This window comes from Charadrius vociferus, unplaced genomic scaffold (assembly GCF_000708025.1).
Source record: "Charadrius vociferus isolate BGI_N301 unplaced genomic scaffold, ASM70802v2 scaffold398, whole genome shotgun sequence".
Lineage (NCBI taxonomy): Eukaryota > Metazoa > Chordata > Aves > Charadriiformes > Charadriidae > Charadrius > Charadrius vociferus.
The window spans coordinates 1,015,976-1,043,831 of NW_009649571.1; the positions used below are offsets into that span (position 1 = coordinate 1,015,976).

The 27,856-nt window shown below is 54.1% G+C and overlaps 2 protein-coding genes across 2 annotated transcripts in view; one reads left to right on the forward strand and one right to left on the reverse strand.

Annotated features, from left to right (window-relative positions):
• The window catches only part of GRIN1 (glutamate receptor, ionotropic, N-methyl D-aspartate 1), a 33,699-nt gene extending 7,753 nt beyond the window's left edge, over positions 1-25,946 (reverse strand). The window contains exons 1-18 of the mRNA XM_009890317.1: positions 25,896-25,946; positions 24,651-24,785; positions 16,992-17,168; positions 12,371-12,433; positions 11,510-11,610; positions 10,805-10,926; positions 10,111-10,285; positions 8,409-8,553; positions 8,226-8,309; positions 6,656-6,791; positions 5,641-5,768; positions 5,299-5,463; positions 4,844-4,962; positions 4,049-4,161; positions 3,393-3,541; positions 2,456-2,613; positions 1,797-1,958; positions 369-478 (exon numbers count right to left, since the gene is read on the reverse strand). Coding sequence (XP_009888619.1) covers positions 369-478; positions 1,797-1,958; positions 2,456-2,613; positions 3,393-3,541; positions 4,049-4,161; positions 4,844-4,962; positions 5,299-5,463; positions 5,641-5,768; positions 6,656-6,791; positions 8,226-8,309; positions 8,409-8,553; positions 10,111-10,285; positions 10,805-10,926; positions 11,510-11,610; positions 12,371-12,433; positions 16,992-17,168; positions 24,651-24,785; positions 25,896-25,946 — 2,293 coding nt within the window. The remainder of the gene's footprint in view (positions 1-368; positions 479-1,796; positions 1,959-2,455; positions 2,614-3,392; positions 3,542-4,048; positions 4,162-4,843; positions 4,963-5,298; positions 5,464-5,640; positions 5,769-6,655; positions 6,792-8,225; positions 8,310-8,408; positions 8,554-10,110; positions 10,286-10,804; positions 10,927-11,509; positions 11,611-12,370; positions 12,434-16,991; positions 17,169-24,650; positions 24,786-25,895) is intronic.
• A 1,629-nt stretch (positions 25,947-27,575) lies between these two features.
• Positions 27,576-27,856, forward strand: part of LOC104291118 (cholesterol desaturase daf-36-like) — a 26,372-nt gene continuing 26,091 nt past the window's right edge. Inside the window, exon 1 of the mRNA XM_009890318.1 lies at positions 27,576-27,726. Within this exon, the coding sequence (XP_009888620.1) occupies positions 27,576-27,726 (151 nt within the window). The remainder of the gene's footprint in view (positions 27,727-27,856) is intronic.

Here is a 27,856-nt window from a genome sequence, read left to right on the forward strand (position 1 = left end):
GGTCCTCACTCGCTTCCATGGCTGCTCTCGCCTCCCCCGAGGGGCTGCTCCCCTCTCTCTGCCTTGGCGACAGCTCTGATTTCACCGTGACAGCCGCAGTTTGGCCAGAGCAGAGGGAGGGGAGCAATGTTCAAAGCAGGACAGCCCCACTGACGAGAAAGCCACCCCAGGGAAGGTGGGGGAAGCTTCGCGGAGCTGCTTCAGACAAGGTGAGACTGGAGCCCAACACAGCCGCCTCCCAGCGCTAGGAAAGCACAAACCCAGAAGAAGCAGAGCTTGGGCCCAAGAGGAGAGCCCCGGAGAGGAGAATGTCTTGAGCGAAAGCAGGCTACCCAGCGAAGAGGAAGAAAGAGGTTTGCAGAACAAACCTGCCATATTTTCAAAGGTGAGTGTTGCTGGGGCATTGCTACGGGAATCACACTCCTGATACCTCACCCAAGTCTTGTCCAAATCCTCCATGAAGCCGTTCTCGTGGGACCTGAAAGCACAAGGAGACAGGACAGAGTAGTCACGGGGGTCCAGCAGCTGGGGCACGCGCTTTTTGTGCCTTCATGCCCTCCATCCTAGGACTCTGCACTTGTCTGCAGCCTAAAACACACGAACTGATGATAGGGTGGGGGAATAGCTGCTGCCTGGCAGCTGTCTGCTGTGCACGGCGCGGGCTGGGACCCTCCAACAACCTGGTGTCACACTTGCGGGGAAACAAACCATGTCTCCACAGTGCCTGTCTCTGCCTGAGCAGCTAGTGGGGATGAAGGTGGGCACAGAGCACATGTCCCACCATGGGTCCCCCTGCACTTTCCTCCCTCTTATTCCTGGCACATCCCACCGCCCTCACAGGCCACCTGTAACCCTGGGCTTCCCCAGCCTCTCCCAGGACACCAAGGGCTCCTGTTGCCTCTCCAGGCTTCTCACATTGTTGTCCCAAATCCCATCTGTCCTGCTGCCAGCCATCCCCATGGTAAGACCACCCCACAGACTCCCTACACTACCCTGGGTCCTGCCTCTGCCTTCCACATCCTGCCCGTCCTCCCTCTCAGGCCTTTCATCTCCACATCTTGGGCAGCACCCTGGTGGCTTCCGACCCTGTCTGTCTGTGAAACTAATCACACATGTCCCCCTCCCTCCACTTGCTGCTTCCCAGCTGCCTGTCACTCCATCACCACATTCCTCTGTCTGCAACAAGTGTAGCATTTCCGAACTAATACAAGGAAAACCCTTTTTACCCATAATATCAGACTGACGTGTGGCACCCCATGCTGCAGGCTCACGCTGGTATAAAAGCCTGAGTTGGACTTAACAGGGGTCCTGACATATCTCTTCCTAACAGGCATAGCCACAGAAAAAGAAAAACCCCTGGAAGATCAAGCCAGGGCAGCGCAATGCTACAGGCCAGGCTGAGCTCGCAGGGGGAAGTGGGGAAATAGCAGCACCTCTGCCCGCTGCCACAGTCCGCGCGCTGCGCACGGGGACCTGGCGCTGGACAGTCCCAGCACTGCTCTCTGCCAACCTCGCCTGCACTGCTGCGGCTGAGCACGGCTCCTGCTCCCTGCCCTGCTCTGCTCTGCCCTCCCACCAGCCCCGTGCTGCTCCCCAGCCCTGCGAGATGGAGCTGGGGCTGCGGGCGCCCACCCTGGTCACTCAGGGACATCCCCTTCGTCAGGAGTGACATGGCAGCCCCCGGCACCCCTGTGCCTGCAGAGGGTTTGGAGGTGGCAGTGCACGGCACGAGGGTACTTGCGTGCTAACACATGCAGCATTCGGGGCAAGCCCCATGCCAAGAGCCATGTACGGACTTGAGGATGGCCAGGGAGACGTTCTGCTTCCATGGGCTGTCCTTGCGCATCCCGATCCCAAAGCCGGAGCGGAAGAAAAGCTCCCCCGTCGTCACCAGGTCACACTTCTGGGAGGCTTCGAATTCCAGCACCGCCGAGTCCCAGATGAAGGCGTGGAGCTTGCTGGACACCAAGAGAGGAAAGACAGGTAAGGTTGGGCAGCCCAGCTGGTCTGCAGCCACCATGGGAGCAAGGAGGGTGCTCCCAGCCCTAATTTAAGCACTCATTAGCATCAACTTCCTCCCAGAAGGGTCCATCTATGTGCTGCTGGGAGGCAAAAGACTTGGCAAATCTTTGGAGGAGGAGTGCAAGGTGTTTACATGGGGTTTGAAGCCACCCAGCCTTGCACAGAAGCAACTGCAGACACCAGAAAAGGAGGCCATGGCCAGGGCCAGGGCTCTGAGGGGGCCTTTCCCAATGCACACCTTGTGGTCTCCTTCCAGAGGCCTGGTACACACTAGGACTATAAGATCCCACCCAGCACCAACTGGGCAGGTCCCATCAAGCTGTGCTTTGACTGCAGCTCCCTCCAGGTTTACATCAGCCCTGCTTGCTCCACCAAACTGCAGTCCCCCACAACCCTTCCCAGCATGGCCATGCAAAGTGCTGGTCCCACTCACTTGTCCCTCACTGCCTGGATGGCTTCAGCAGCGCTCTCATAGTTGTGTTTCTCCATGTGCCGGTACATGGTGCTCAGCTCCACCTGCCTTCGGAAGTAGATGTCCACCGAGCTCTGCTTCACCGTGGCATAGATGAACTTATCAGAGGGGTTGCGCAGCTGAAAGGCAAGGGCAGGGCTCCTATTTCTTCTGTCCTTCATCAAACAAACTGGGTCACCCCAAAGCTTTGTTTGCTCTTTTCCCATCCCCTTCAGAAACCTGTTTCCCAAAGAAGGCTTTGATCTCCTCAGCAGAGATGAAGATGCCATAAGGCAGTGGATGTTCTGGGACCATGGTGGAGGGGCAGAGGATGCTATGGGACAGGGACACCGTGGTGTTAAGGATGCAGGAGGCCTGCAGGTGCCATGGGGCTGGCAGTGCTGTGGTCAGAGGGCATGGGATGCTGTGGGTCAGTGCTGCTGTGGGGTACATTCCTACATGCCTTGGCTGATAAGCTGTGGCCGTGTCCTTGCCAGAGCAGGAAATGGGTTTGAGGCATGCTGGTGTCTGCTGAGAGTATTGACTGCACCGCAGGGACAATTTCATTAGTTATAACTCATCCATAATGAATCGTTTCCTCGTTGGTTAGTGCAGGCTCTCCAGGAACTGGCAGGCAGTTTGGCTGGGTAAGTGCTGTTTCTGGACAAGGTTTTCCTTACTGAGCCCTCCCTGTGTCTGTCCGTTCCCACCCAGCACAGGGGCTCAAACCCACCAGTGACAGCCTCAAGCAAAGCTACCAGGAGCTCGACGCCCTGGCAGAGACCCACAGCCATGTTAAAGCAGGGCTCTGGGTACTACAAGCCATATTATGTGAGCCAGGAGATACCCACTGGAGGTATCTCCTGCTTCTCTGCCTAGAGGTGGACAGGGAAGGAGAAAACAAGTGAGGGGTTGTTACCCGGGGGTCGTTGATGCCCGTAATTCTCTCCTCAGGCCGGTCTAACACCAGGAAGGCTGCCAGGTTGGCAGTGTATGAAGCCACAATGATCATAGCGAAGCCAGCCCACACCATGCCAAGAATACGTGCAGAGAAACTCCGGGGAGCACCTGGGGGGAGAGAGGTGAGATCAGACTGGCATAACAAGAGCTTGACTTGGTCACCAAAGCCACGTCCATCCCCCGCGAGACCGATGGCAGCTGCAGATGTGCCCCATCTATCTGCATTGCTGACAGCCACACAAGGAGCTCCTGTATTGTCCAAACCAAGAAAAACCCATGACTCCTCCCAGGGCATGATGCACCTCACCCTGAGTGGATGGGTAACCCTGGGCAGGAAAAGCAGCCCAAGAACGACCTGTTTCCCATCACTGATAGTGAGGGGTGGCAGGATGGTCTGTACAAATTGTGCCACAAGTGTGCCACCCCAGCATCCCTGAATCGCCCACCAGTCCACTCCAGGGAAGGTTGAGGGAACCAGGTCCCGCAGGGGCATCAGCCCTGCCATAGAGAGGAGACAGTGGAAGAGGGCATGGGCTTCTCCTCCAGCTCAGTGTCCTCCCCGGCTCAGGGTCTGGGCTGCAGGGCAGAGCAGTCCCGCTGTGTGCTGGAACGCACCTTCTCCGATGCCGGAGTTCAGCAGGACTCCCCAGGAGAACCACATGGCCGAGGAGAGGGTCAGTGCATCTTCCTCCTCTTCCTCACTGTTCACTTTGAATCGGCCAAATGGGCTGGAAAACAAGACAAAGACCTCTTCTCGTATTTGTTATCCTGGTTCCCAGGCCTCTCTGCTGTGCCCTAAATGTGCTGATGCAGCCCTACATCACTCATCCCTACAGACCATGCTTGTGCCACAAATGGCTCTTCACTCCTCATTCCCCACTGCCTTGCATGTCCCCTCTGCTGACCTTCAGCCCTGTCCATCTCACACTGGTACTGGTCCCATCATGCTTGTCTCTGGGCCAGAAAGATCGTCTGATCCTGGCCAGCTCAAGTTTCTTCCCCTGCAACGTGGAGGGCTCACTGCAGGTTCACCGCAAGAGCCTCTGTGCACAGGGCTAATGGGGGGACAGGGTCCTTGCCCTTCAGAGGAGCTGCCTTGGGGTCAAGGAAAGGGACTAACTCAGAGTCCAGGAGCTGACAGTCCCTTTGGCATGGCACCTGGTCTCACAGGCACGTTCCCACATATGCAGGTACCCCACATATCCATATCTCTCAGCTTAGCAGCACTCAGAGGGGCCAGGAGCCTCAGCGCAGGGCTGGTGGAGCAGAGAAAGCAGGTTTAGCTCCTGTGAGAGCCTCCCAAAGGGCTGCAGGGCTGTGCCTGAGCAAGACATTGCGGGACCAAGGGGACAGTTCCCAGGAGCACCTCCCTGTCCCCTCCAGCCCTTGGGTGACCCAAAGCGCACTCACCTGAATCGGTCTAAGAGGTACAACATCACTGCCACCACGTGCACAGAGAGCCCCACCAGAAGCCAAAGCGTGCTCTGGAAAGGCTGCATGAACGAGTCCAGGGTGCTGCGGGGGATTTCCTAGCACACAGGAGAGAGGTGAATAGCGCTGGCACCCATCACGCCTGCACCTTGCCCATCTGGCTGGACTCACCAGGGCCCCTGCCCCGCTCTGAGCTCCTCCTGCTCTGCTAAACAGGAAGGTTCGGGGTGGCCTATTCAAGATCCAGCATTAAAACCAGCAACCTGAAGGTTGGCACTCCTCAGCAAAGGCTGGGATTTGCAGCTGCCCTGGGGTGGGCAGGGGGCAGCAGTGGGGAGAGCTGGGCATGGGGCAGATGTGGCACGTGTCTGCAAGCTGGGGATCAAGGGACACCTCCCCTGTCCAAAAATATCCTGTCCCATCCCAACTCATACCTTCTTCACAAGGATGGTGAGGCCCTGGTACTTGAAGGGCTTGGAGAACTCAATATACTGCGCCCGCTCATTGTTGATGGTGAGGGGAGCCACAATCATGTCCGCTTGGCCGCTCAGCAGCTCCCCCATCATCCCATTCCACTCCTTCTTGTTGCTGTTGTTAACCTGTTAACCAGAGAGCCAGCACAGGGTCAGCCCACTGCCCTGACACTTGTCCCCCGCCAGCCAGGACCCCCCCACACGTGCACTGACCTCCCACCCCACCCCAGTTCCGGGGAAGGGCCCGGGGGTGTTTCAACACACAATACAGGCAAAGGGATATCACAGGCCGCCCAAACTCACCCGCTCTTGGGTACCAAATTTACCATCAGCCACCAGGTGAACCTCGTAGGTGAAGTTCATCACCCCTGCTAGTCGGATGAGCAGGTCGATGCAGAAGCCGTAGCAGCACAGTGCCACTGTGGGGCGGCCTGTGGGTGGTAGAAAATGGGGGGGACAAGTGGAAGCAGCCCTTTGCCAGGGACCCCATGCAGGGTCCATGTCTGTCCCCAGCAAGAGCAGCCACCTGCATGGCTCTGGCTTCATATGAGATGTAATCACATTATTCAGGCAGTGCCACCTGCCTTGACCACCCTCTCCCACTGCCTCCATCGCCCATGGGTGCAAGGGAAGCACCAGCGTGGGAAGAAGGCATGTGGGGGGCAAAGGGGTCTCATTCGTTTGGTATGTCGCAGTGAGATGGGCTGAGAGTTGGTGCTGCCGACCCACCACAGGGGACGGAGGGGACTGGGTGTGCTGGGAGTGCTAACATGAACGCACCAGGTTGAATACACCCCAGGACAACTCAGGTACACAGGAAAGCATGACGGGCTGGGTGGATTTGGGCAAGCCTGGCATTGCTAAGCAGCTCGCACTCACCACCAGGTGCTCACTCCTAATCCTGAAACCGGATTTCTGTAACAAAAAGGTTTGAAACTGGTGGTAGTACCAGTGCAGCAGGTGCTAATGTGCTTCGGGGTTCTCGCTTCTGCTTGAGATCAAGGCAAAGAGAATTGGAGCATGTGTGGATGCAATCCCCCATAACAGCCCTGGAGCCCACCCAGAAGAGAGACAGTGGGAAAGTCATCTCTTGGGGTCAAAAAGCTGAATCCCAGTGCCCAGTCAGTGCACAGCTGTAGGGGTGAACTGACGGGGAGGTGGCATTTGGGGGCTGAACGTGCTGTCAGCTTTCTGCTCCTCATCCTCTGGGCTTCCAGTGTAACTCAGCACCCTCCCTGGGAACCCTTTCTTGGGACAGGAGTCTTCATCAGCTGGGTGGGCCGGGGGAGCCACTGCACTCACCACCAGACTGAGTTACCTGGGATGGTCTCGTTGGGTCCAGTGCAAAAGACCTTTTTCACAGGATCTCCATTGATGGTGAACTCCTCCCTGCATGTCCCATCTGCTTGTGTGGGCTTCACATACACAAAGGGCTCTTGGTGGATCGTCACAATCTGTGAGGTGAAGCACAGACACCCACTTGTCTCCATTCCCCTCCAGGGCTGTGTTCTCCTGGGCTGCCCTCTCCACGCAAGCATGGCCAAAGTGCCATGTTGCCCTCCTCAGCTGCCATCTCAGCACATGAGAGTGCTCAGCCCAGCCGCAGGACCTGGCTTAGGAACAGCCATATCAGCATCCTCCTTTGTGTGGCACTTTGTCCTGGTTCCGGCAGGGATGGGGTTAATCTCCCCAGGAGCCGGCAGGGGGCAGGTATTCCATCCCACGTGACCCGTGCCCGGGCTATAAGAGGCGCTGCCGGGGCGAGGAGAGGAGTCGCCACTCGGGGGTGGGCTGTGGTGGTGCGGGTCCGGTCGGTGCGCTTCGCGGCGGTACTGTAATCGCGTTTTTGTCTTTTCCTTTTGCTGTTCTGTTAAATTGCACTCTTTTAACCCACGAGTTTGGCCCTGTCATTTTCTTTTTCCACAACTGTGGGAGTTGTGCGAGCGGCTGCGTGGTTCTTTGCTGGCTGAGGCCAAACCATGACACGCTTTCACCTCAGCCTCAGCCTTTCACACGGCTCACCCTAACGGCAGGCTGATGAGAGCCACCATAGTGGCATAGCCAGGATTAGTGCCCCGAATGGTGCTCTAGACTCAGTCACGCCGCCCCAAGCTAATGTACATCTTTCAGTCCTGCCCTGGCATGGGTGGCATCCCAATGCATCTGCACCACCTCTGAAGGAATAAGGGCTCACTGCTGGTGGGAATGTGTCATTTCCCTTGCCTGGACAGTAGGGCAAATGAACAGTCAGTACTGGTGAGACCAGCCTGCCCAGGATCCAGACACTGAAGTGGCTGTTGGAGTACACTTAAGGGAAGGGTGTGAGCAACAAGGCAAGAGTGGAGGGAGCTTCTCCCAGTGTCACCTCCAGCTTCTGGCCATCAGCTCTTCAGGGATTTCCTGAGCCCACCAGCCCTCCACTAGCTTGTTTAATCTCCTTTTGAAGCTGTTTCCTTCTGGCCTCAGCACTGCCTAGCAGCAACGGGCTCCAGAACTGAACTATGCCTTGGCCAAAGGAGACCATCCTTGTGTTTCCTGCAAACCTGTGTCAGGTGCCCTCTGGCTCCCAAGTCATAAGGAATGGTGAACACCTTCTCCCTCCATCCCTTCTTTGTTGTTTCTCCCTTCCAGCTGTCTCTTTCCAAACCAAAGGATGACACCCTATCTAGTTTGTCATCAGCTGGAAGTTGTGCTCTAGCTCTGAACACCCTCCAGTATCTTATCTAAGTTGTTCTGCTACATCCTTATGGAGATGGCAGATGCCCTGGGTTTGCAAATGCTGCTGACAGCTGCAGAAGCAGCAGTGGAACTGGGAGGTGGATAAAGTCACAGCTCTGCATGCAGAGAGCTGAGGAGACCTGTCACCCTCTACTGCAGTTTGCTGTTACCTTCAATTTGGTTGACATCTGATAGCCTTGAGGTTTCTCGGTTTCTCCCCCTGGCCAGATAATCTTCCGGTCGTTGGTCAAGACCTGTGATCAATCCCAGAGGAAGGAAATAGACATGAGGCCATATGTAGACCCCCCAGCGCAAACATTCTTCCTACCCAGCCTGTCCAGGCCTGTACATACATGGCTGCCGTTGTAAATCCCAACTTGGACCAGTTTCCGATTCTGCAGGTTCATGATGCTGTAGTTGGCAAACTTCCTGTCCCCATCCTCATTGAATTCCACCCGGCCGGTGACACCCTCCGAGTACTTGGAGGACATCAGCACCCTATGGAAAAAAACACAGCAGGGCCATCCTAGAAAACCTGCTGTGGCCATTGAGACATCTAAGAAGGGGTCAGAAAAGCAAACGCTTTCTCCCAGTTGCCTGCCATGTCTGATATGCACAACACACTATAGAAGTCCAGTCAAGGCTACCTACAACCTGTTCATAGCCCTGTGGTCATCTGCTCTTGATGGATTAAGTCAGTCTGGGGACTCACATTGGCTGCATGTTGTACTACCATACTTGTTATCATTGTCCCCTGTTTTCCACCAGATCAGTCCCACTCCCTTAAGGAATGATCTGTCCCACAGCACCCAAGGACACCTTCTTCTGGGGGTCCCTTCGGAGCTCCTGCTACTGGTGCTTCTGTCTGGCACCAGCCCATCACAGCCTGGGTAATGCCCCAGGCACGCACATACACCATCAAGGGGAGAACCAGCCCCCCAAACCCTGGAAAGACAATAGTGGAAACACAGAAGTATTGCCTGAGCCACCTGCAGTGCATCACAGAGAACAACTTCAAACAGCACATGCCAAAAACCGTCACTGCAGAGGATGCTGGAAATCTTTCTAAAGATTTTCTAAATCTTTCTTTATTTTCTAAATCTTTCTAACCCAGATTTACAGAAAGGGCATCCCAGAGACACCACAATCATGTCTGCAGAGAGCAGCCCCTGGCACAGGATCCCACTGCCAAAAGCAACACCCTGGTACCAGGTTGCACGCTGCGGAGAGCAGCCCTGCCGCAAAGGGAATCACTGCTTTACTAAAATCCAGCCTGCAGAAGACGGCCCTGTGGCTCCAGCATCCGCAGCCATGCAGCACAAAACCCCACGCAGCACAAAGATTGGGTTCTGGGGAACACATGCAGCATCTCCCCATCACACTGCCCAGGGCAGCGAGATCCAACACACGCATTCTCTGTGCTGCTGAGACCCCACCACCCAAAAGCACAGCACCAGAATTTGCTACAGCAGAAAGCAGCCCGTCCCATGCATGGAGAACTCTTGCCCCCAAGTCCTGCTGACCCATGCCGCAGCCCTGAAACATTTAGCAAGAAATGTGTCTGCAGCACTGAGCTCCGATTTGACAGGAACATCCTCCTACCCTGATTTGGCAGAAAACCCCCTTTCTTCCCTCTTCCACCCACACTGGGTGGAATCCAGATCGGAGGAGATCATCCCTCTATGGCGCCTGGATTTCTTTCTCCTAGATTCGTTCCCTGCTCATACTCATCCCAGCTGCCCAAGCATTGCCCAGAAGAGCAAGGGTTGGCACGGACCGAATTGTTGCCGGGCACCAGGATGATGCCAAAAACAGTCTGGACAAACTGGATGCCAGTGCCCGAGCCCACGTCCTGGCTAGTTTTCCAGGAGAGATGTAGCCCTTGCATCCGAACCATGCAGGAGAGTCCAAGCAGTCCTGTGCCATGTGCCCCAAAGCTTTAGTGATGGATACTCTGAACAAAGCTACCATGCTGCCCTCTTCCACATGCTCCCACCTTTTCCAGCTCCCCCAGCAGGTCCTCTGCTCCCTCCAGCAGGACCTTTCCCCAAATACCTCTTGAAAAGGGGTCCTGTCTTCCAGATGTTAGTGTTGCCCACGCAGCCCCGCGGCGGGTCTGTGATATTCTCCTTCTCAAACAAGTCATGTACGGCCTGGGCCACCACCGCGACAGCGTCGCTGATGTGGGCTGACTCGTTCTTCCCATTGATAAGCTGCAAACCGATCACTCCTGCCACGAGCAGAGGGGAGGAGGCAGGTCAGCAGGGCACACCAGTTGTTCTGGTCTTACTCCCACGTGCAGGGCTCAGGGGTCAGCAAGCACATGGTTATGGGGCTGAGGACCCCTCAGATGCAGCTGGGGAGTTGTCTGGGCTTCAGGCAGGGGCAGGGAGGGCAAACGTCTGCAGTGGCACTGGGCTGGCACCGTCCTGCCTGCTGGATGGGGACTGGGGACAGCTATGCGGACTGCTGACACCACATGCTCCATCCCCATCCTCTGGCCCAAGCCTTTCCCCCAGGTGATGGTGAGCTGGATTTGGGCATGGCAGCGTGGCCAAGGCTGCTGCCTCCCTGTACGGGCAGAGCGGAGAGCAATGTGTGGGACCCTCCACTCACTCGGGACCACCACGGCATCGCATTCCCCCAGCCCAAGGGGTCCCTGGGAGGGCAGGTGCCACTCGTCCCAGCTCCGAGCAGGCTCCTCCGAGTCTGGCCGACAGTGGGACGGGTGCCTCCGGTGGGTGCCTACCATCAGGGGCGTAACGCAGGGCATTGCCCGATATCTCCCGTTCCCCCACCAGCCACACGTAGCCGGAGCCCGTCATATTGAGCATGGCTGCTGATCTGTACACCGTGGCCGCATCATCCTCACTGCAACGAGAAGAAGGGAACGGCAATGTGGCTCCAGGTGCCGGATGGCCCCTTTTCTCCTGTATTGGATCCCAAGGGGGTGGCAGCGCCAGGGAAAACACATCCCCAGGCAGTCCTCCTCTCATAACCGGTTCTCCTGGGCAATGGCTAATTCCTTGGTACAATGGGAACCTCTCTCACAGCTTCACCTTACCCCACAGCACCCAGCACTGCCGAGCATCTGCAAATCTGGCCCATTCCTTATTGCTCACCATCTATAAGCATGGGGGCAATAACATTCCTCTCCTTCACAGGTGGGTCAGGGTACATCATCAGTAACTACTGCTGCTTCTGCAGCTGCTAACACTTGGCAGGACAGCCAGACATCTCAACCACGCTCATGATTGCAAGCTCCCTGGCCAGCGGCACGCACAGCAGAACATCCACCACTGGCCTGGGACATGGGGTTTTATGTGGGTTTTCTCCCATGCTCCTTGAAAGGATGACATGCCCCAAACTTGCACTGACTCCAGTGCTGGGCAGCATCGCAAAGTGGAGAGTGAGGAAACTGGAGCAGGGAGGGGAAGGGACGGCTCCCCCTTACCTGGCAGAAAGGATGATGACGCGAGCCTCCAGCTCCTTAGCCTCCAGCAGCAGCGATGTCACATTTTTGGTGCCAGGGTCAAACTGAAGCACTTTCTCAGCCTGTGATTAGTGTGAGCAAAGCTGGTTAGTGTGGGAGCCCCAGGACTGCTTGTGAGAGCCATGCTATCTAGAAAAGGGTCAAGAGAATTCATTAAACTGCACAAAAGTCTGCTAAATAAGGTTGGTTATAGCTACTTTTTTCTTTTTTTTCTTTTCTTTTCTTTCTTTTCTTTCTTTCCTTCCTTCCTTTCTCTTTTAAAGTTTTGGCTTTTTGGTTTTTTTGGTTTTTTTTTTTTTTTTGCACTGTGCATGCAAACTGAAGTCAATCAAGACCCAAAAAGAGGCGTGCATTGTACAGGAAAGAGAAAAAGGCTTTGAAATGCAATTGAAAACTCAAACGAGTGTTGTTTTTCAAAAACATGGGAAATGAAAAAAACATATTGCACAGGGTTAACCTTTGGGAGTAAAAGTGAGCAACTTACACCAAGGAACCGTTTCCTCTGGGGGAAAAGGGGGTTGGTTCAACTTTTCAAAAAAAAAAAAAAAACTTGCAAGTTAATTACTGGTTCACATGCATGTTTCAAAAAGAAATCCTTCCAGGGTCAGCTGGCTAGGTTTCCATTCTCAAGTCCAAACCAAACTATCTCAACATAAAAACGTGCTACCAAGAAACATGGTCATGGATCTTTTTTTTCTTTCTTTTCTTTTCTTTTTTCTCTTTCTCTTTTTTTTTTTTTCTTTTTTATTTTTCTGGTGGCTGTGGCTATTTTTCATTTGCTAGTTAGGTTGGTGGGCGGCGTGCATTTCCATGCATATATACCTTGGGTCCTCGCTTGTTGTCATAGGAAAGTTGGTCGAGGTTTTCATAGTTCCTTTTTTTACTCTGATGAATAATGTGCACAGAGAAAATATGTAGACACAGAAGAATATTATAAACAGTTGAAAATGACGTGTAGTAAAGCAATCCAACATCCACCTCCTCCTCCACTGTTTGCTAAAGGGTCTCTATAACGCTGGAGCTCGCAAAAACCACTATCAGGAGAGAGTGCCTCAGCTCTCACGGGAGCGTCAGGGCGCAAAGCCGTATCGGTTAGAGCAAGCCTGAGTGTCACAGCTGTTGCGATGCAGTTGCATTTCCCTTCTGGGACTGGGGAATTCTTCAGCAAGAAAATTTTATCTTAAACTCAGAAACAATCTACACATCTCTAAGGGCCTAAGTGGTGGGATTTCCATGGAATTACTGTGGAAGTAAAGGACAAAATGTTGTATACGGAAAGCGCTGGATAAACGCAAGCTGTTCAAGTTAATAGTATTAGCATTACTACCGTCACTATTATCATTACAATCCCGTTCACCCTAAGAGCATTCGCAGCAAGTGAGGTGTCTCAGCTGAACTCCTCACCTCCTGCAAGGAGGGAGCAGTTTTTGGAGCTCTGTTGCCGTCCAAAGGAGAAAGAAAAATCTCACTATGTCCCGTGTTGGCTCAAAGCGTGGCGACATGAAGCAATGGTGATCATGGGATGATATTGCAGCTATTACCTGGTGCCCAGGGAGGGCCGAGGGCACTTGGCGGCTCTGTGGCACACGGGTGGCCCTGGGAGGTGCAGCTGCCACAGTGCCCAAAACCTGGCCCTACACGTGGCTTAGTGGGGTTCACTGCTTGGTGGTTTCCATGCTGCTGGTTAGAGCATCACACCTAGACCAGGGGCAGGTGGCTCAGCACACACCGACCCTGCAGGGAACGAACCGGAGCAGAGCCGGCTCACCTCCTTGTCTCCTGCCTGAGCCACTTCTGCTGCTCGGCCCCAAAGGAGCCAGGGGCATGAAGACTAATTCTGGAGGTTTCCTCTCCTCCACACAGCGTGCCGAGGGCTTTCAGCCTCTGCTCTCAGAAGCCTTGAACCTGCAGCAGCATGCACAGAGCCCCGTGGATCTTCCTGGGATCAGCCCGCATGGTCATGCCTATAACGCCAACTGAAAGTGCCTGCCGGATAGTGCTTGGCAGGTTTTGGTGGGACATGGTCTGACCTCTTCTTCTTGGCCCCATCCCACCCCAGCTAGGCACCCCTGATCTGTGTGTATGGGGTATAGGGAACAGCTCTATTCCAATCTCCATTTCGCAGCATCTTATGGCAATGGCAACTGGTCCCTGCCAGGAACCCGACCCTTTGCACCCCCGTAATGCAAGGGTTCGAATGTTCCCAGCCAGGTTGCTCCTCAGGCAGACAGGTTTTATCTCTGCATCTTGCTTTCCAAACTAAATAGCTTGCCTCTTCCTGAGCACTCAGACCAGTCTTTGGCAGGACCTTTTGCCAAGGTCTCCTCTCCATTCAGCTGTATGATCTTTCCTTTCTTCTCTTTGGACACAGCCTGACAGGTTTTTCGTTGCTCAAAGAAGTTGAGTCCTTGCAAGGAAAAGTATCTGAGGAGGCAAAATCTGCTTGGAGCTCACATCTGCCTTCACTTCCAATGGTGAGGATTTCTGCAATAGCTTCTTAGAGTCTGCTCAGATCACAGTGAGACCTGGAGTAAAAACTGCCTCGGAGGAGAGCAGAGCTGCAGCAGCAGGACAGCATGAATACTCTCCAACGAAGAGACATTGGCCACTTTTCCTCAGGCGCCATCAATTTAGCTGGAAACTCGGTCATCCATCCTGCAGCCTCCAGCCATGAATCACCTCATGTGCCCGGGATGTGTTGTTGCCTCAACCCAAGCTAGTCAGCAAAGTGAAGCAGTCTTGGGTGCAGCAAAGCTGGACCTGATGGCACCTGATCTCCTCTGTCTCCCCCTGTCCCCATCTCTAGTGCCAGAACTAGACTAGTAATGTCTCCTCTCTCTCCACTTTTCCCATGTGGTCCTGCAGCACTTCCCTGCTCCTCAGCCCGTGCAGAGACCTACAAATTCAAAATTCACTTTCCACCATGTTCTCCATCACTCATTCAAAAAATAACCACTTTCATGAACACCACTGTACCAGAGGGAGGGAGTCAGCACACCAGGGACCTGCCACCTCTGACTTGGACAAACTCTGATTTTTACAGCATTTCCCCCTGAACCTGAGCAGCATTGGTGCAATGGTGGGCTGTCCCAGATGAGTGAGCAGAGTTGTACTGGGATGAAGCAGTAGCTCCAGGCTGAGTTACTGAAGGCAGACCTAAGAGAAAGCTAGCATGTGGGGTGCACCAGGGCTGGCCAGGCTGGCCCAAGTGCTGGGCTCCGAATACCTGCTTGAAGTGCAAATCCATACAATGGTGCCTGAGTGACACCCAGTACTGGCACAGACTCCAGGGAACAAGCCATGCTCAGATCCAAGAGCTCAGGTGGGCAGGTGAGCCTCTGACCCAGCCCCAGGTCCTCTGGGGCTGTGATCCAAGCCTTTAAGTGGTCAAGAGCAGGTCTCCTGCCTGCCCCCTCCCCATGGCCCAGGCTGGCCTTGAGGAGGTTGGCGAGGGGCCCAGGGTACCACTTCATAGCATGAAGAGAGTCAGCACACAAGTGATTAAAAGAGCAATTAGCAGAAGAGATTGAGGAAGAGGGGAAAGCCCCGATGGGGGTTATCTACCTTCCAGACCAGTCAGACCAGCCAGTTTGACCAGAGCAAGCTCCTCAAGGACAAAGAAACAAGATGCTGTGGCACATCCCAAAGGGTGTGGGTCACAAGGTGACCTACCCTCACAGAGCACATGCCCCCATCTGGAGGATGGTCTGGCATTTGCAGTAGCCCAGTGGCTGCCAGGAGACACCAAGACATGTTGTAGATGCAGTGCAAATGTTGGGCAGGTTTGAGGACAGACCCTCCCTCCCCAGTCTTTCAAGCCCCAGATCTCAAAGGCTTTCCTGTATGATGGGCAGGCTGAAGAAGAAATATACCCTGTGCCTGGGAGCATCACACGGAGCGAGCAGGGAGTGGAGGCATAAGAGGGAGCAGCAAAAGGGCATGCACAGGAGCTGCAGGAAAACAGAAACTGGAAATCAAAAGATGCAAGGAAACAGGACGACATACTGACAGTGGGAACAACCTTTCCACAGCTCTCCCTGGGTGAGGGACACTGTGCTGGGAAAAGGCTTTGGAGAGAAATACAGGCCCGCTGTCACCCAGTGGGAAGCTGCTTTTGGAGGCGGGAGGACCCCACCATGGTTGGTGGCACACTAGTGTCTCATGATGGCTCAGGACCCAGCAAGGACGAAACTTCTTGGAAACCAATGCCAAAAACAAAAGCCTGTTGGTCGATGTGGCTTGTGCCACTCTGCATCCCTGTACTAGTTCTTCCTCCAGTGGCTTGACAAGAGGTGATGAAGAGCACTGGCAGGCTACTCTGATCTCTCAGCTCAGGTGCCAACTCCAAGCACAAGAATTGTCTACGGTCACATATCCTCAACAGCTGACTGCCAAATGTCCAGCGGCTGCTGGTGGGGCTGGAGAAGGGCAGGTTGTGCTCCCTACTTGTGACCCAGGAGGGAGCAGCCAGGAATGGGTGCCTGCCCTCACGCTGCTGAAGACTTGGAGATGGGCTCGGACTCTGCCCACCTGAAGGGGACCTCACCCAGCCCCGGGCAAGAGGACGTGCTGGGACTTCACCCCGTAGGGCAGGAGGTGGTTCTTTACCTTCCAGACAAGCACCTGCCTTGAGCCACTGCAGCCAAATGGTGCCCTGTGCTCTCCTTCCCTGCTTGGCTTGAACGCTTGCTTGGTCCTTTTACTCAACGGCGGCAGGTCTACGGTAGTCCTCCTGAATTCCTAGTGGGCTCGGGGGCCTCCCCTGCCTCCCTCCCTGCTCCCCAGCATGGCCCTGAGTGCAGGTGCAGTGCACCTCCTCGATAAAGCTGCTCCCGCCAGCCGCAACCGCCCTCTCGTAACAGCATGGGGTGTCAGGAAAGCAGCGTTTGGCATGTGCTTCAATGGAGATGGGAACGGGGGCGTCAGCCTGCAGCCGCAGCCCTGACAGCTTTATAGAGAGGGTGCATCATACCTCCGTGCGTCAATGCGCCCGCTGCCCTCACCCCTCCTAAGCCACTAAGGCGAGCTCCAGTTAGCCAATTCAGAAGCTGCTTTTCGGGGTTTGTTTGGCACTGCTGGGTCTGCCTGGTCCCTGGGTGGCTGTAATAGGGCAGGTGCGTCCCTAAGCTGAGCGACTGGTCCTCTCCTTGGGTGGGAATCTTGGGCGAGGCATTTGCAGAGCTCCAGGTTATCCTTCCCTTCATTTTGTAGTCGATTTACATGTAGGAGATTTTGACCATGGCAAAGCAAGTGAAATGAATAAAGTACAAAGTTCTGTCAGGTACTAGTCAGACACTGTTGATGCTTTAAGCATGTTAGCCATGTTACAATGGAAAGAAAAGGTGTTTTACATACAGAAATCTACATACATACAACAGCCCGAGACTTCTAGTTTTGTTGTTGTTGCTTAAACAAAGCTACAAGACAATGTTCAGGAACTGACCTTGGACTCTTTCTCCTCCAAGAGGGTCTCCAGCTTCTTTTGTGCAGCACGACCTTCATGGTCGTCACTGACTATCAGAATGACGTGATTCCAGTTGAAGACTCTCATCATCTCAAACCAGACGTTGGCCTGGTGAGAGTATGGTGGGACCGTGCGCAAAAAGGACAGGTGGATGCTCTGCAAGGAAGAACAAGAGCTCAACATATACTGGTTGGGTTATCAGCCAGGGTCCATCTCAGGGACCGGACAGGTTTGCAGGGACAGGACCGGGATCACAAAGTCAAAAAGGCACGGCAGCAATTTTTGGTAGACCTCTGGGTTGCACACCTTGAGCTAGCCTCTGGGACCTGCACTCCTTTCTCCTGGCTGAGAAGCAAATCCTGGCTACGACTTTGTACTTCTCTGCGGTTAAACCAGCACGTGACAGAGAGGGGTTTTTGCTCTGTGGCCCATAAATGCACAGCGAAGGAAAGCCTACCCAGCAACAAACTGTCAGCAACATTCAGTGCAAATATAGCCTTTCCTCCTGGCTTTTTTAAAATATTACTGAGCAATGGACATCAAAAAGAACACGAATTCCCTTCAGAGCGCGACAAGGAGCAGTTGCAGGTATATATTAGTTATTTGTCATGAGAGAAGTTCAGAAAAGCAGTTCTATAACACGCTGTTGGGCTGTTTCTAGGTCAGCCTGTTCTGCAGCAGCACAGAGGAGGCGGCAGCTCTGGACCCGTGCCCCAGCTAACCTATCTGATTTGGTTAAAGACATCATTATGGTTGGATGATCGAGCAATAGCAATTCCAGCCTAATTAAGTACAGCACTCTTTGGAGAGCAATTGGACCAAAAGCTGTAGCTGACAGCGAGGTTTCAAAAAATGCAGCTTTTCCAAAAGGCCCTGAAGTCAAATATTAGAAAATGAAAGTGCTTATGGTCAGCATGGACGCTACTTGACAAGCCAGCTACGTGCTGGAGGGAGGCAGAAGTCTGAACAGGAGAGGACAAAAGGAAAGCACCATAATATTTCTTTTTTTAAGGCTGAGATGATCCCCTGGACCAAACAGGGCTTGTCCAGACCTGCTCATCCAGAGACCAGACCCAGCACGGGTCAGAAATGTTCTGACTGGGCCAAAGTAATTCACGCTGGAAGGGAAAAGGTGTCATGTCCACCATGGACCCATGCAGGACAAACAGGCAGACCAGAAAATGCCTTTTCCTCACACTCAACAAGGTGATAAAGTCAAACCAAACAATGCAACATACAGAAAATAGTGCAAAACCCCTGTCATGGTCAGGTTTCTCTTCAGTGGGACGGCAGGGCCGCTCTGCTGCCCTGGCCCAGAACACAGAAATGACGGAGGCAGCAGCGAGAATACCAAAGCACTGGAAACATTTCCTAATTATGGAAAACTGAGAGGAACTGTGGATGTTTAACTGAAGAGGAAATGAACTGGGAGAGCCATAGCAAGCATCTCAGAGCTGCACTTTTGTACGACTGATACAAACATTCCCAATTACATGAAGAACAGGAGAAATGCAGCTCATCCCACAAGCCCAGCACTAAGCAACAGCATCAGGAAGAAGCCCCATAGGGCCAAACAATGGAAGGACAGCTATGGTCTCCGCACCAACATGGTGCTCGAGCTCTCTTTGGAGTCAGCAGGGATGCCCAGGTGTTTCCAGGTCCAGCTCCACGGCTCAGGACAGGGGCACACAAGACAGGTATGAACGTTTTTAATTTTTATCCCTCAGCATTTATAATTGCTTTAAGGAAATCCAGGGAAATGGAAAATGGAAATGGGAGGGAAAAAATCAGAAGAGAAATTTAAAAAGATCAGAATAGGTAATAGTAAAAAAAAAAAAATCAGAAAAATACAGGCTAAAAAATTTTTAAAAATCTAACTTAAAATTAGTTCAATCCCTTTTTGAAATGAAAACGTCTTTGAAATGTCAATATATTGCATCAAATTATTTTATAGTTTCCCAACTAGCCTTCAAAAATACTGTTTAAACTGATTGTGGCTTTCTTAAATGTTGTAAATACATATCCCTATGTTCAGATGAACAATTTTTACTGCAAAGTTGTTGGAGAGGAAATTGGTCTAACAGTTCGGGCAAACTTGCTTTCTGAAGTGGTGTCAAAAGGGTCAAGGATTTGCTATGATGGTATCTCAGCTCTCGGATTACAGAATTGTAGTTTTTAAGTATGAAGAAAAACTAATCACAAATGTTGAGTCTAGATTTCAGGATGAGCACTCACATTCTGTGCTCTGCTTTTGAAGCACCTGTGACTCCTGAACTTCTCTGCAGGGCCTGAAGATTGGCAGGAAAATAAGAGTCCCCCAAATGTTAACAAGTCCAACTTGTGGTGTGTGGAGGCAGCTGGGAATCAGGCTTTGTGTGATTTGGTAACCCCGTGTCACAGCATATGCAGTGACAGGTCACTGGCAAACCCCACTGAACCCAGCAGTTTTCCTGGCCATGGGGCTGTACTGCAAAGTATGTGGATGCAATGATTTTTTGGATCATAGTAAACCCTTTTATAGGCAAATAACTGTTATAAAGACCTGATTTTTTAACATAGCGACTGTGAGACAACCATCACTCATTTCAGCTGCACTGCTCATCACACTGTCCCTGAAGTACTGCTATCAGTGCTTTAACTCTGAGCCGTTGTGGGTCATGACCTCCTCCCCTCAGATCAGGCACACAGCAAAAATGCTCCCAATTACAAATCAACAGTTCGCCCTGTAAGACATTTTGCAGGATTCACATCCTTTGCTCTCCACCTGCCGGGAGGGCTGGAATGTGAGCGTGGGAATCACTGACAGCAGCCCCGAGCCGAGCAGCAGCTTTCTGCTATATCTTTCTGACGTTGCCAGAACCCGAGTGCTCAGCCCTGTGCTTCCTCACTTAATTCTACTTCTGGAAAAAATAAGGAAATACAAGTTGGGATGGAACCTAGGTTTCAAGGTGACTTCACCTCAGCAGAAACCCACGGGGCTGGAGCCTAAACGCACTGGCAGTGAGTGTGGTTACGAGGCTGGGGACATGTGCTGGGTCAGGACTTTTAGGAACTGCAAATTGTTAGTGGTACTGACTTTGCTGAGGTGAGTAGGTATGAAAAGGAGCTGATTTTAAGTAGGTGTGTGTTTGTGTGTATGCATGTGTGCAATCAAGGACTCTATGTATACGTAAAGGTGAGCATATATGTGCAGAAAGCGTGTGTGTGCCGGTATCCACGTCGGGGACATGTTTGGGTGTTTGAATAGTCTGCGTGTGGCCATGCCAGGCCTGGGGGAGGGTGCACGTGCGGGTGCCTATCGATGGAGTTCGTGTGCACAGGGAATGCGCACATGCACAGGAGTGTGCAGGCGTGGCTGTGGGGCTACCAGGAAGGGCACAGACCGTGCATAGGTCCATGAGTGAAAAGACTGCCGTCTTCTTTACCTCTGTCTGCCTAAGGGCCCATCACAGCTCACAGTCCATGGCTGGTAGAGTAATCTTTCCTACAGGCTTGAGGAAGCGATGTGCTTTTGTTTCATTACTTATGGAAATCGTGTGGTCAGTCCCCTTTTTAGCAACGTACCCCAGAGCTGAGCTGTCTGGGCAGTTTCAAGGAGATGGACAGAGATCCCAATATATAAAGCTCCTGATAATTTAGCAAACATCATCAGCTGGGTGCAAAAAAAGAAGCCTTGGCCAGTGTCTCCGTGGACGGAGCCTGGACTGCTCTGCGCCCTGCTCTGTCCATCCTGCCTGCCAGCCAGCACACGTCTCGCTGAGCCCCACCAGAAAGCAGCCTGCCCACTGCCCCGCGTGAGAGCTGCAGGCGTGGGAGGGTGCCAAGACAGCTCTGCAATGGCTTAGACATGCACTGGGAGGGATTTCAGTGGGGGCAGATGTATGGGGAACTCGGGCACAAAGGCATCGCCTGCCTTTCCCCTGCAGCGCATGGAGGAAAGGACTTGTTAACCTCTGGGGAACGGCACAGCAACGCAGCAGCAGCCCTGCAGAGTGGTGGGGCTGCTCTGTCCTCCTCCCAGCTTGAATTCTGAGAGCCTGTGAAGAGTTCTCATCCGCTGGGATGAGTGGGCTCCATCACTGCCATCAGCACGGGTTTCGGTGCGCAGAGGCCCTCGTCTGCTCTGACACACGGCAGGCTGCCCCTGCTGATGGCCGTGCTGCTCAGCGGTGGCTGCAAAACCCATTCCCAGGGCAAATGTCTCTATGTTACATTAGCCAGCCTCTCCCATCACTCCTTGCAGGTGCCAGTGAAGGAGTCCTGACCCTAACCTTGATCAAGGAGCATCACTTCTCCTCCCACTTTCAGCGCAGCTTCCCACCCTAACACCGTTTCCGCTGAGCATCGGTTGCCAGTGAGACCAGTAATAAAGAAAAATGCTCTCTCAGTGAGCAGCAACGTCCGGCAGGGCATGGAGTGATTATACCGAGATGAGGAACCAGAGGGAAAAGTCATCCACAGGTCCAGGTTAGAGAGAGAGAGAGAGAAAGAGAGAGACAGACCTCATTTCAACTACCAGGACCTGGCGCTGGACATTGAAATGGTTCTCCAAGTGCAGAATGACTAAACTCCATTTTCCATCTCTTTCAGCAGCAGAGCAGGTCTCAGCTAAGCCAGCCTTGATCTTCCACTGCGCTGCCTCTCTGATGGGGAGGATGGTGTGGGGCTCAGCACCTCAGCATGTCCCTTCATCCCCATCACATAGGTGTGGTCCCACATGGTGGTGATGAACAGCAGCAGATCATCTCCCCGTGAGCTTTGCTTTCGCACTCTCAGTGTCGTTTCACATTTCTCATATTGTCAAGACATCAGTGTCTTATCATCTTTTTGGCTGAGATGCAAAGGAGATATAAATACCCCCAGTGACACATGGGGAACAGAAGCACTAAAGCAATAGTCCAACCTCTCTGTTCGGGGGGCTCAGCACGAGAAGGTCAGAGCGTGATTTTTGCAATGCTCGGTCCACAAGGAGTCCACAAAAGGCTCTCCATAGCGATGGACACCACAGCCATGGGCACAGCTCTGCTGCCTTTACCACGAGACGCCCCCCTCTCTCCTCCTGCATTCCCTGCTCACCTCACTCAGAGGTGACCAGGATCTCAGAGAACTCCTCCCCACGCAGGCAGGCCTGTGCCGAGTGACGTGAAGACCTTGAAGAAACAGGTAATCATTTCATCAGATGTACGCACAAGGAGGCCAAACAAAGGCTGCCAAGTCAGAGTGCTCCGCTTGATAGCTGCAATACCATTTCTAGAACAAATAGTTCTTTGAAGACTGGGAGCAACAAAGCTTGCTTCCCTCGGGTACCTTTGTTGAAAGACTGGCTACAGCTCGTGGACTGCTGTGCTCGACTGGAGATGCTCCGAGAGCATCAAAAGGGAGTGGGCAAACCTGCCGGTGCTGAGGCCCACGCCTTTCCTCTCCCTGGCAGCTCAGCCTTGAGAGGACCATAATTAACTCTCAGACTTCAACCCCCTGTGAAATTTAGCTAAAATTGGCTGATGCCTTCAAAACCAATCAGGGGCACACACACAAAGTGATCTTACAAGCTTGTTTCCATAGAAACTAAGCTGAAAGATATAATTTCCTGAATTAAAAAAAAACCCAAACCAACACACCACCAAAAAAGCTGATCCCTGGAAACAAAAAGGGAACCAGCTGAATGTCCCTGTGCTGCAGCAGCCAGCACACCCTGCTGTGTGTGGAGCCTTGCACCGTCCCATCCTGTGCCTTCACACCTCTTTGCTCTGCTGTCCTCCACTCCGCTCCCACCTTCGCTGTCCCCTCTAGCTCCTGCCAATCCGCTGTCGATGTCCTCACTTCTCTACCCACCCCAGCCCTGCCTTCGCCCCGTCTCCTGCCCGCAACTCCTGTCTCTGCAGAGAGCTCCAAGTCCTGACGCTGCCGGCTGCCTCGGTGGGAAGGAGGTTCAGCGAGAGCCTGGGCAGGAGTGCTCGGAGGGGTGATACACACAGCCTGGCCTCCCTGGTGAGGCTCTGCCAGGCCAGTGCACCCCACAGCCCTGCACCTGCCCAACACCCCCAAATATTCGGCTGGGAGCACCTCCCTGCCACTGCAGCGCGTTGCCATCGCTGCAGTGGGTCACTCCTCCAGCTGCAAAGTGAGCCAGGTGGGTTTTGTGAGCCACTTTTGCAGAAAATGTGTTTTAAATAGGGAACAAAAAAATAAATGGCTGAAGCAGAGGCGGGCATGGCAGCTCCCATCCCCTCAGGGTGAGCACGCAAACCTAGCCCAAGGTCGTGCTGTGGAAAAGGCGGCCGTGAGCACAGCTCTGCTGGGATGAAGCTGGACCCATAGCATGCAGGGTCCCCTCTCCCCGCCATCGTGTGCCGTGTGACAAGGTCCCTCTTGGTGACATTGCTGATCAGACCTATCTCCTCCCTGTGGCAGCAGGAACCAAATTTTCCCCGCACGTTTCCTACCTGCCGCCTGCCCTCTCCCTCAGTCTGCCAGCTCTGCTACCATCCCCTTCCTTCTAACAGTGCCTGAGGGGACCCTACCGTGGCGCACGGGTTCCCAGCCCCTGCCAGCCACCGTTGCTGTCACTGCCGTGCTCTTGGCTTGCTGGTTGTCTGACCACAGTTCTACGTGGTGGGACATGCCAAGACCTGCTGCTGCTCCGGCCGAGCAGTCCCGCAGGCTGCATCTCTGGGAGCCTCTGCTCCTCCCTCCTGAAATTTTACTTCATTTAGCGTGTAGGTGGAGTGACTATTTTTGCACTGAACATTTGCATTTGTGAATATTCACATTTTCCAAGCAAAGGTCAATTCGTGCTTCAAAACAGGCCTGATCTGACCCACTGAGCTCGTGCACCTGGGCAAAACCCTTCACCAAGGCTGCGACGGCATGTGGTCTGCCGGACTCTGCTCAGCTCCTCCTTTTGCTTTAACTCATCACAAAGTGTCTTTGTGGGATGGTCTGTGAGCTGTGGGCCTGGTGGGAGAGCCGCCCACTGCAGCATCTCATTGCCCAGGCCAGGGCATTGCCTGCAGCTCCTGCACACAGCAGGACCTCCTCCAGCCTGAAAGTCTCCATGTCTCCACAGGAACAGCAGACAGCGGTTTGAGACACTAGAATTTGAACCTCTCTCTTGAGTGCTGACTGAATGTCATTTAAAGCCTCGGGATAACTTGTCAGCCAATTCTGTTCTCTCCCCTACCAATATCACATAAACCCAGAGAAGTGAACACAACCAAACAAGCCCCAGAGAGCTCCTGCCTGACGTACGGGCTCCAACCAGGATCCTCCTGCCCCTCTGCAGGGCCCCCCGCACCCAGGGAGCACCCAGGACCCCCCGGCTGTCACTCGTGAGCAGGGCAGGAGCTGGTTCGTGCGTTTGCCTTGGCTGAAGAGCAGTGAGCCCAGCAGCCTGGCAGAGCAGCGCTGCAGAAATCATCCAGCACTATGTAGGTCAACACTGGCAGCTGCGAAAAAATAATGTACCGGGGCATGTGGGAGTGAGAGAGAGGGGGAACTGCAGGTTTAACTGGGGAGGACGGATGGACAGACAGACACATAGATAGGCAGGGTAGTGTGGACATCATTAACCCTCCTGACGGGCAATCTTGATTTACACCACACGTATGAGGTACTAGACTAGAAACATGCATCAGTTACCTTATCAGAATATATAGACATGCGTGTTGTCAGACCAATGACAGGGATCCTGTAGAAGCCAGCTGTGTATGATACAGGTGTTGGTGTTAGGTGATCGTTGGGAGCAGGAGGGTGACTAACTAATATTGCATAGACCTGTAGGACAGGATACACGACACAAACATTATTTCACAGGAGCACATCGGCCATCGAGCGTGATTTTTTTTTTTCCTTTTCTTTTCTGCAATGTTAAACAGCCCCACATTAACACGATAATGGCATTCAAATAATCGGGAGCAGCAAAGCAAGGACTGCGCCGAGGAGCAAGGGGTGCTGTGCCGTGCCTCGGGCTGCAGCCCGCACGGAGGGGATGGGTCTGCTCAGGGTTATATCTTAATGGAAATGCTGTGCCTAGCCGCTCCGCTTGCTAAACTAATAACTTTCATGGATTACAGATTAAAGGGAAACATCTCCCTTACAGTCACACTGTGTAATGCGATTTCTTTAACCACACATTTAATACTCAGTTGTAATTCCCCTCCGAGGACTATTACAAACAAAGTGGTCAGCTGGGACTTGGAGCAGGAGAAGGAGCGCAGAGCCACGGAGCAAACCAGCCATCTGGCCCTGAGCGCGCAGAGAAATGAGAAAGCCGGGAGGGGGGTGCCAGGGGGCAGGAGCCGAGATCTGCCCTGGGCATGCCGGGGCGATGGGGCACAGGGGACCTGGGGTATACCAAAATGGGGAAGGAGGATCTCAGCAAGATCCTGCTGTTATTACAGGGCTGGGATTTTGGTCTCCAGCAGGATCCTATTTTGTGTAAACAGAGCTGGGTAATCCCTGGGGGATCCTTTGTTACACTAATGCCCTTTCACAGCACAAGGAATGTCCCCAGCTGGTGACAGGTCTCCAGCCAGGGTGAATCAGTGGAAGGACTTTGATGTCTGGGAGGAAATGACACTTCCTCCTCCTCCTCCAAGCATCTGCCCGAGCTGGGGGAAATGCTCTGTGCCCAGGCTGGAGGGATGGTTTGCGAGGACGGGAGGGGAGGATGAAGCGTGCCCAGGGAAGGAGATCTGGAGACTCGGTGGGGTGGGAAGAAGGGAAGATCCTGCCTGGAATTGGGTGGGAGCAAGCCGAGGGTGCAGAGGGAGCTGGGGCAGGGGTTGGAGACCCTGTTATGGGAGAAGAGAGGAATTACTGGGGAAGGGGTTGGGGAGGTCACCTGGGGAGGCAGGAGGAGGGGAGTGCCCTGCGCAGAGGTACCCGGTGACACAAAGGGTAGGCGAGGACCTGCACCCAGCAGGGCTGGGACATGGTCCTTGGGGCAGGAGCAGGCACTGGGGGGAGATGCTGGGGGCTGCGTGGGGGCAGGGGCTGCACAGCAGCTGACCGACAGGAGCCATTTTGCATGTGCGGGCTCCCAGCCCCTCCTCTGCCTCACAGCCCCCTGCTCAGGCATCGCGCCAGCCAGCGAGGACCAAGGTTGTCTGTGCCCCATGCTGGGGCCATGGGGCTGGGAGAACCCCTGCGTGGTGGGACAGCCTGGCCACCCCCAGCACCCGCAGCCCCCTCTGCACCCCGGCTTAGCTGTCCCCCATGTCCCACCACTCACACAGGGATGTGCCAGCGCCTGCAACCCTGCACCCGCCCGGGGCTCCATGGGGTTTGTCATGGGGACAGGGCTTAGCGGTGGCATGGACACAGGCATCCATCAGCCAGGTTGCTTAAATGGAGCCTCAGCTCAGCGAGGGACCCGACTGAGCCTTCTCCCTGCTCCCTGCTGGGCAGCGGGTGTAAAAGACAGCCTGCGCTGCGCTGCGCCAGCATCGCCAGGGATGCCTCCAGACATCCTCCATCTCCACATTGGGAAGCTGAGCTGCAAACGTGTCAGCTCTGCTCCTCTCTGCACCTCTTGCCCCTCCAGCTCCCTCCCCCCTCGCTGGCTTTGTGTATGCCTGGGTGCACACATGCATTTCTGTGTGCGTGTGGGGGTGTGTGAGTCTCCATGGTGCGAGCGTTCATGCAATTTGTGTGAATCTTTGTACCTATGCATGGGTCCATGTACACCTTTTGCATGTGCATGAGTGTGTTGGAGGTGGGGGTGGGTTTGTACCTGCCTGTCTGCCCACCTGATGGTCCCGAGTGGGGGGAATGGGGCTGGTTAGCTGGGCTCAGCACCCAGAGCACATGCAGGAGAGGCCACAGGCTGCCCAGGGCACCCAGGCTGCATCCACCACCGCTGCAGATTCGGACTGCTCCCTTGTGTGCGCTGAGAGTGACCCATGCAGACAGGAGGGAGGACACACTGTGCTGGTGTGTGCAGGCGTGCGTGCACAGCCTGCACCCTGCACGTGCCCACGGCTCCATGTCTGTGCGGGTGTGTGCACACTGTGTCTGCAATCTGCCCCTGTGTGCAAGTGTCTCCCGTGGGTGTGCTTCACGCGTGCTGTGGTGCTGGGCGGGCCATGGTGGTGTGTGTGGTGGGGGTGTGTGCAGCTGTGGTGCACTGTCAGTGTGGTGCACAGCACACTGTGGTGCAGGGGTGCATGTACATGAAGCCTTGTGTGTGTCTGTACGCGCTTCTAGTGCATGCAGTGGGGTGTGTTTGTGTGGCAGTGTGTGCGTGTGTACCTGGTACAATGTGCGCTCATGTGTGCACATGGATGCGTGTATGCATGTGGCATAGCGTGTGTGCACCAGTGTGTTTGCACACTGGTATGAGCGCGGACAGGCAACGTTCTGTGTGTGCCTGGGTTTGCACAGCAATGCACGCTTGCACATGGCGAGTGTGTGTGTGCGTGCAGCTCAGCCCATGGGCATTCCCACGGCCAGATGTGAGCACGCAGTGTGTGTGCGCATGCATGGTGCTCCCCATACCTGCACCTTGCCCACAGTCGGTGGATGCCCGTGCGTGTGTGCACATGCGTGTGCCTGTGTGCGACCATGGTGATGCATGTCTGCATCTATGTTGCTGCCTGCACACTTGGTGTTGGGTGGTCACGCCTGCACACCTGCTGTGAGTCCGTGGCCCTGGGGTGCATGTGTGAGCCCGTGTGTGCCCCGGTGGGTGTGCGGGTGCCCGTGTGCCCCCGGGGTGGGTGCGGGTGCCCGTGTGGCGGAGCGAGCTGCCTGGCTGCGCTTACATAAAGGCTGCAATGCGGGCAGCAGCGCCCCGAAGCCCCGGGGCAGGACCCCGCTCGCCGCGGCTCTGCTCGCCCCTAGCC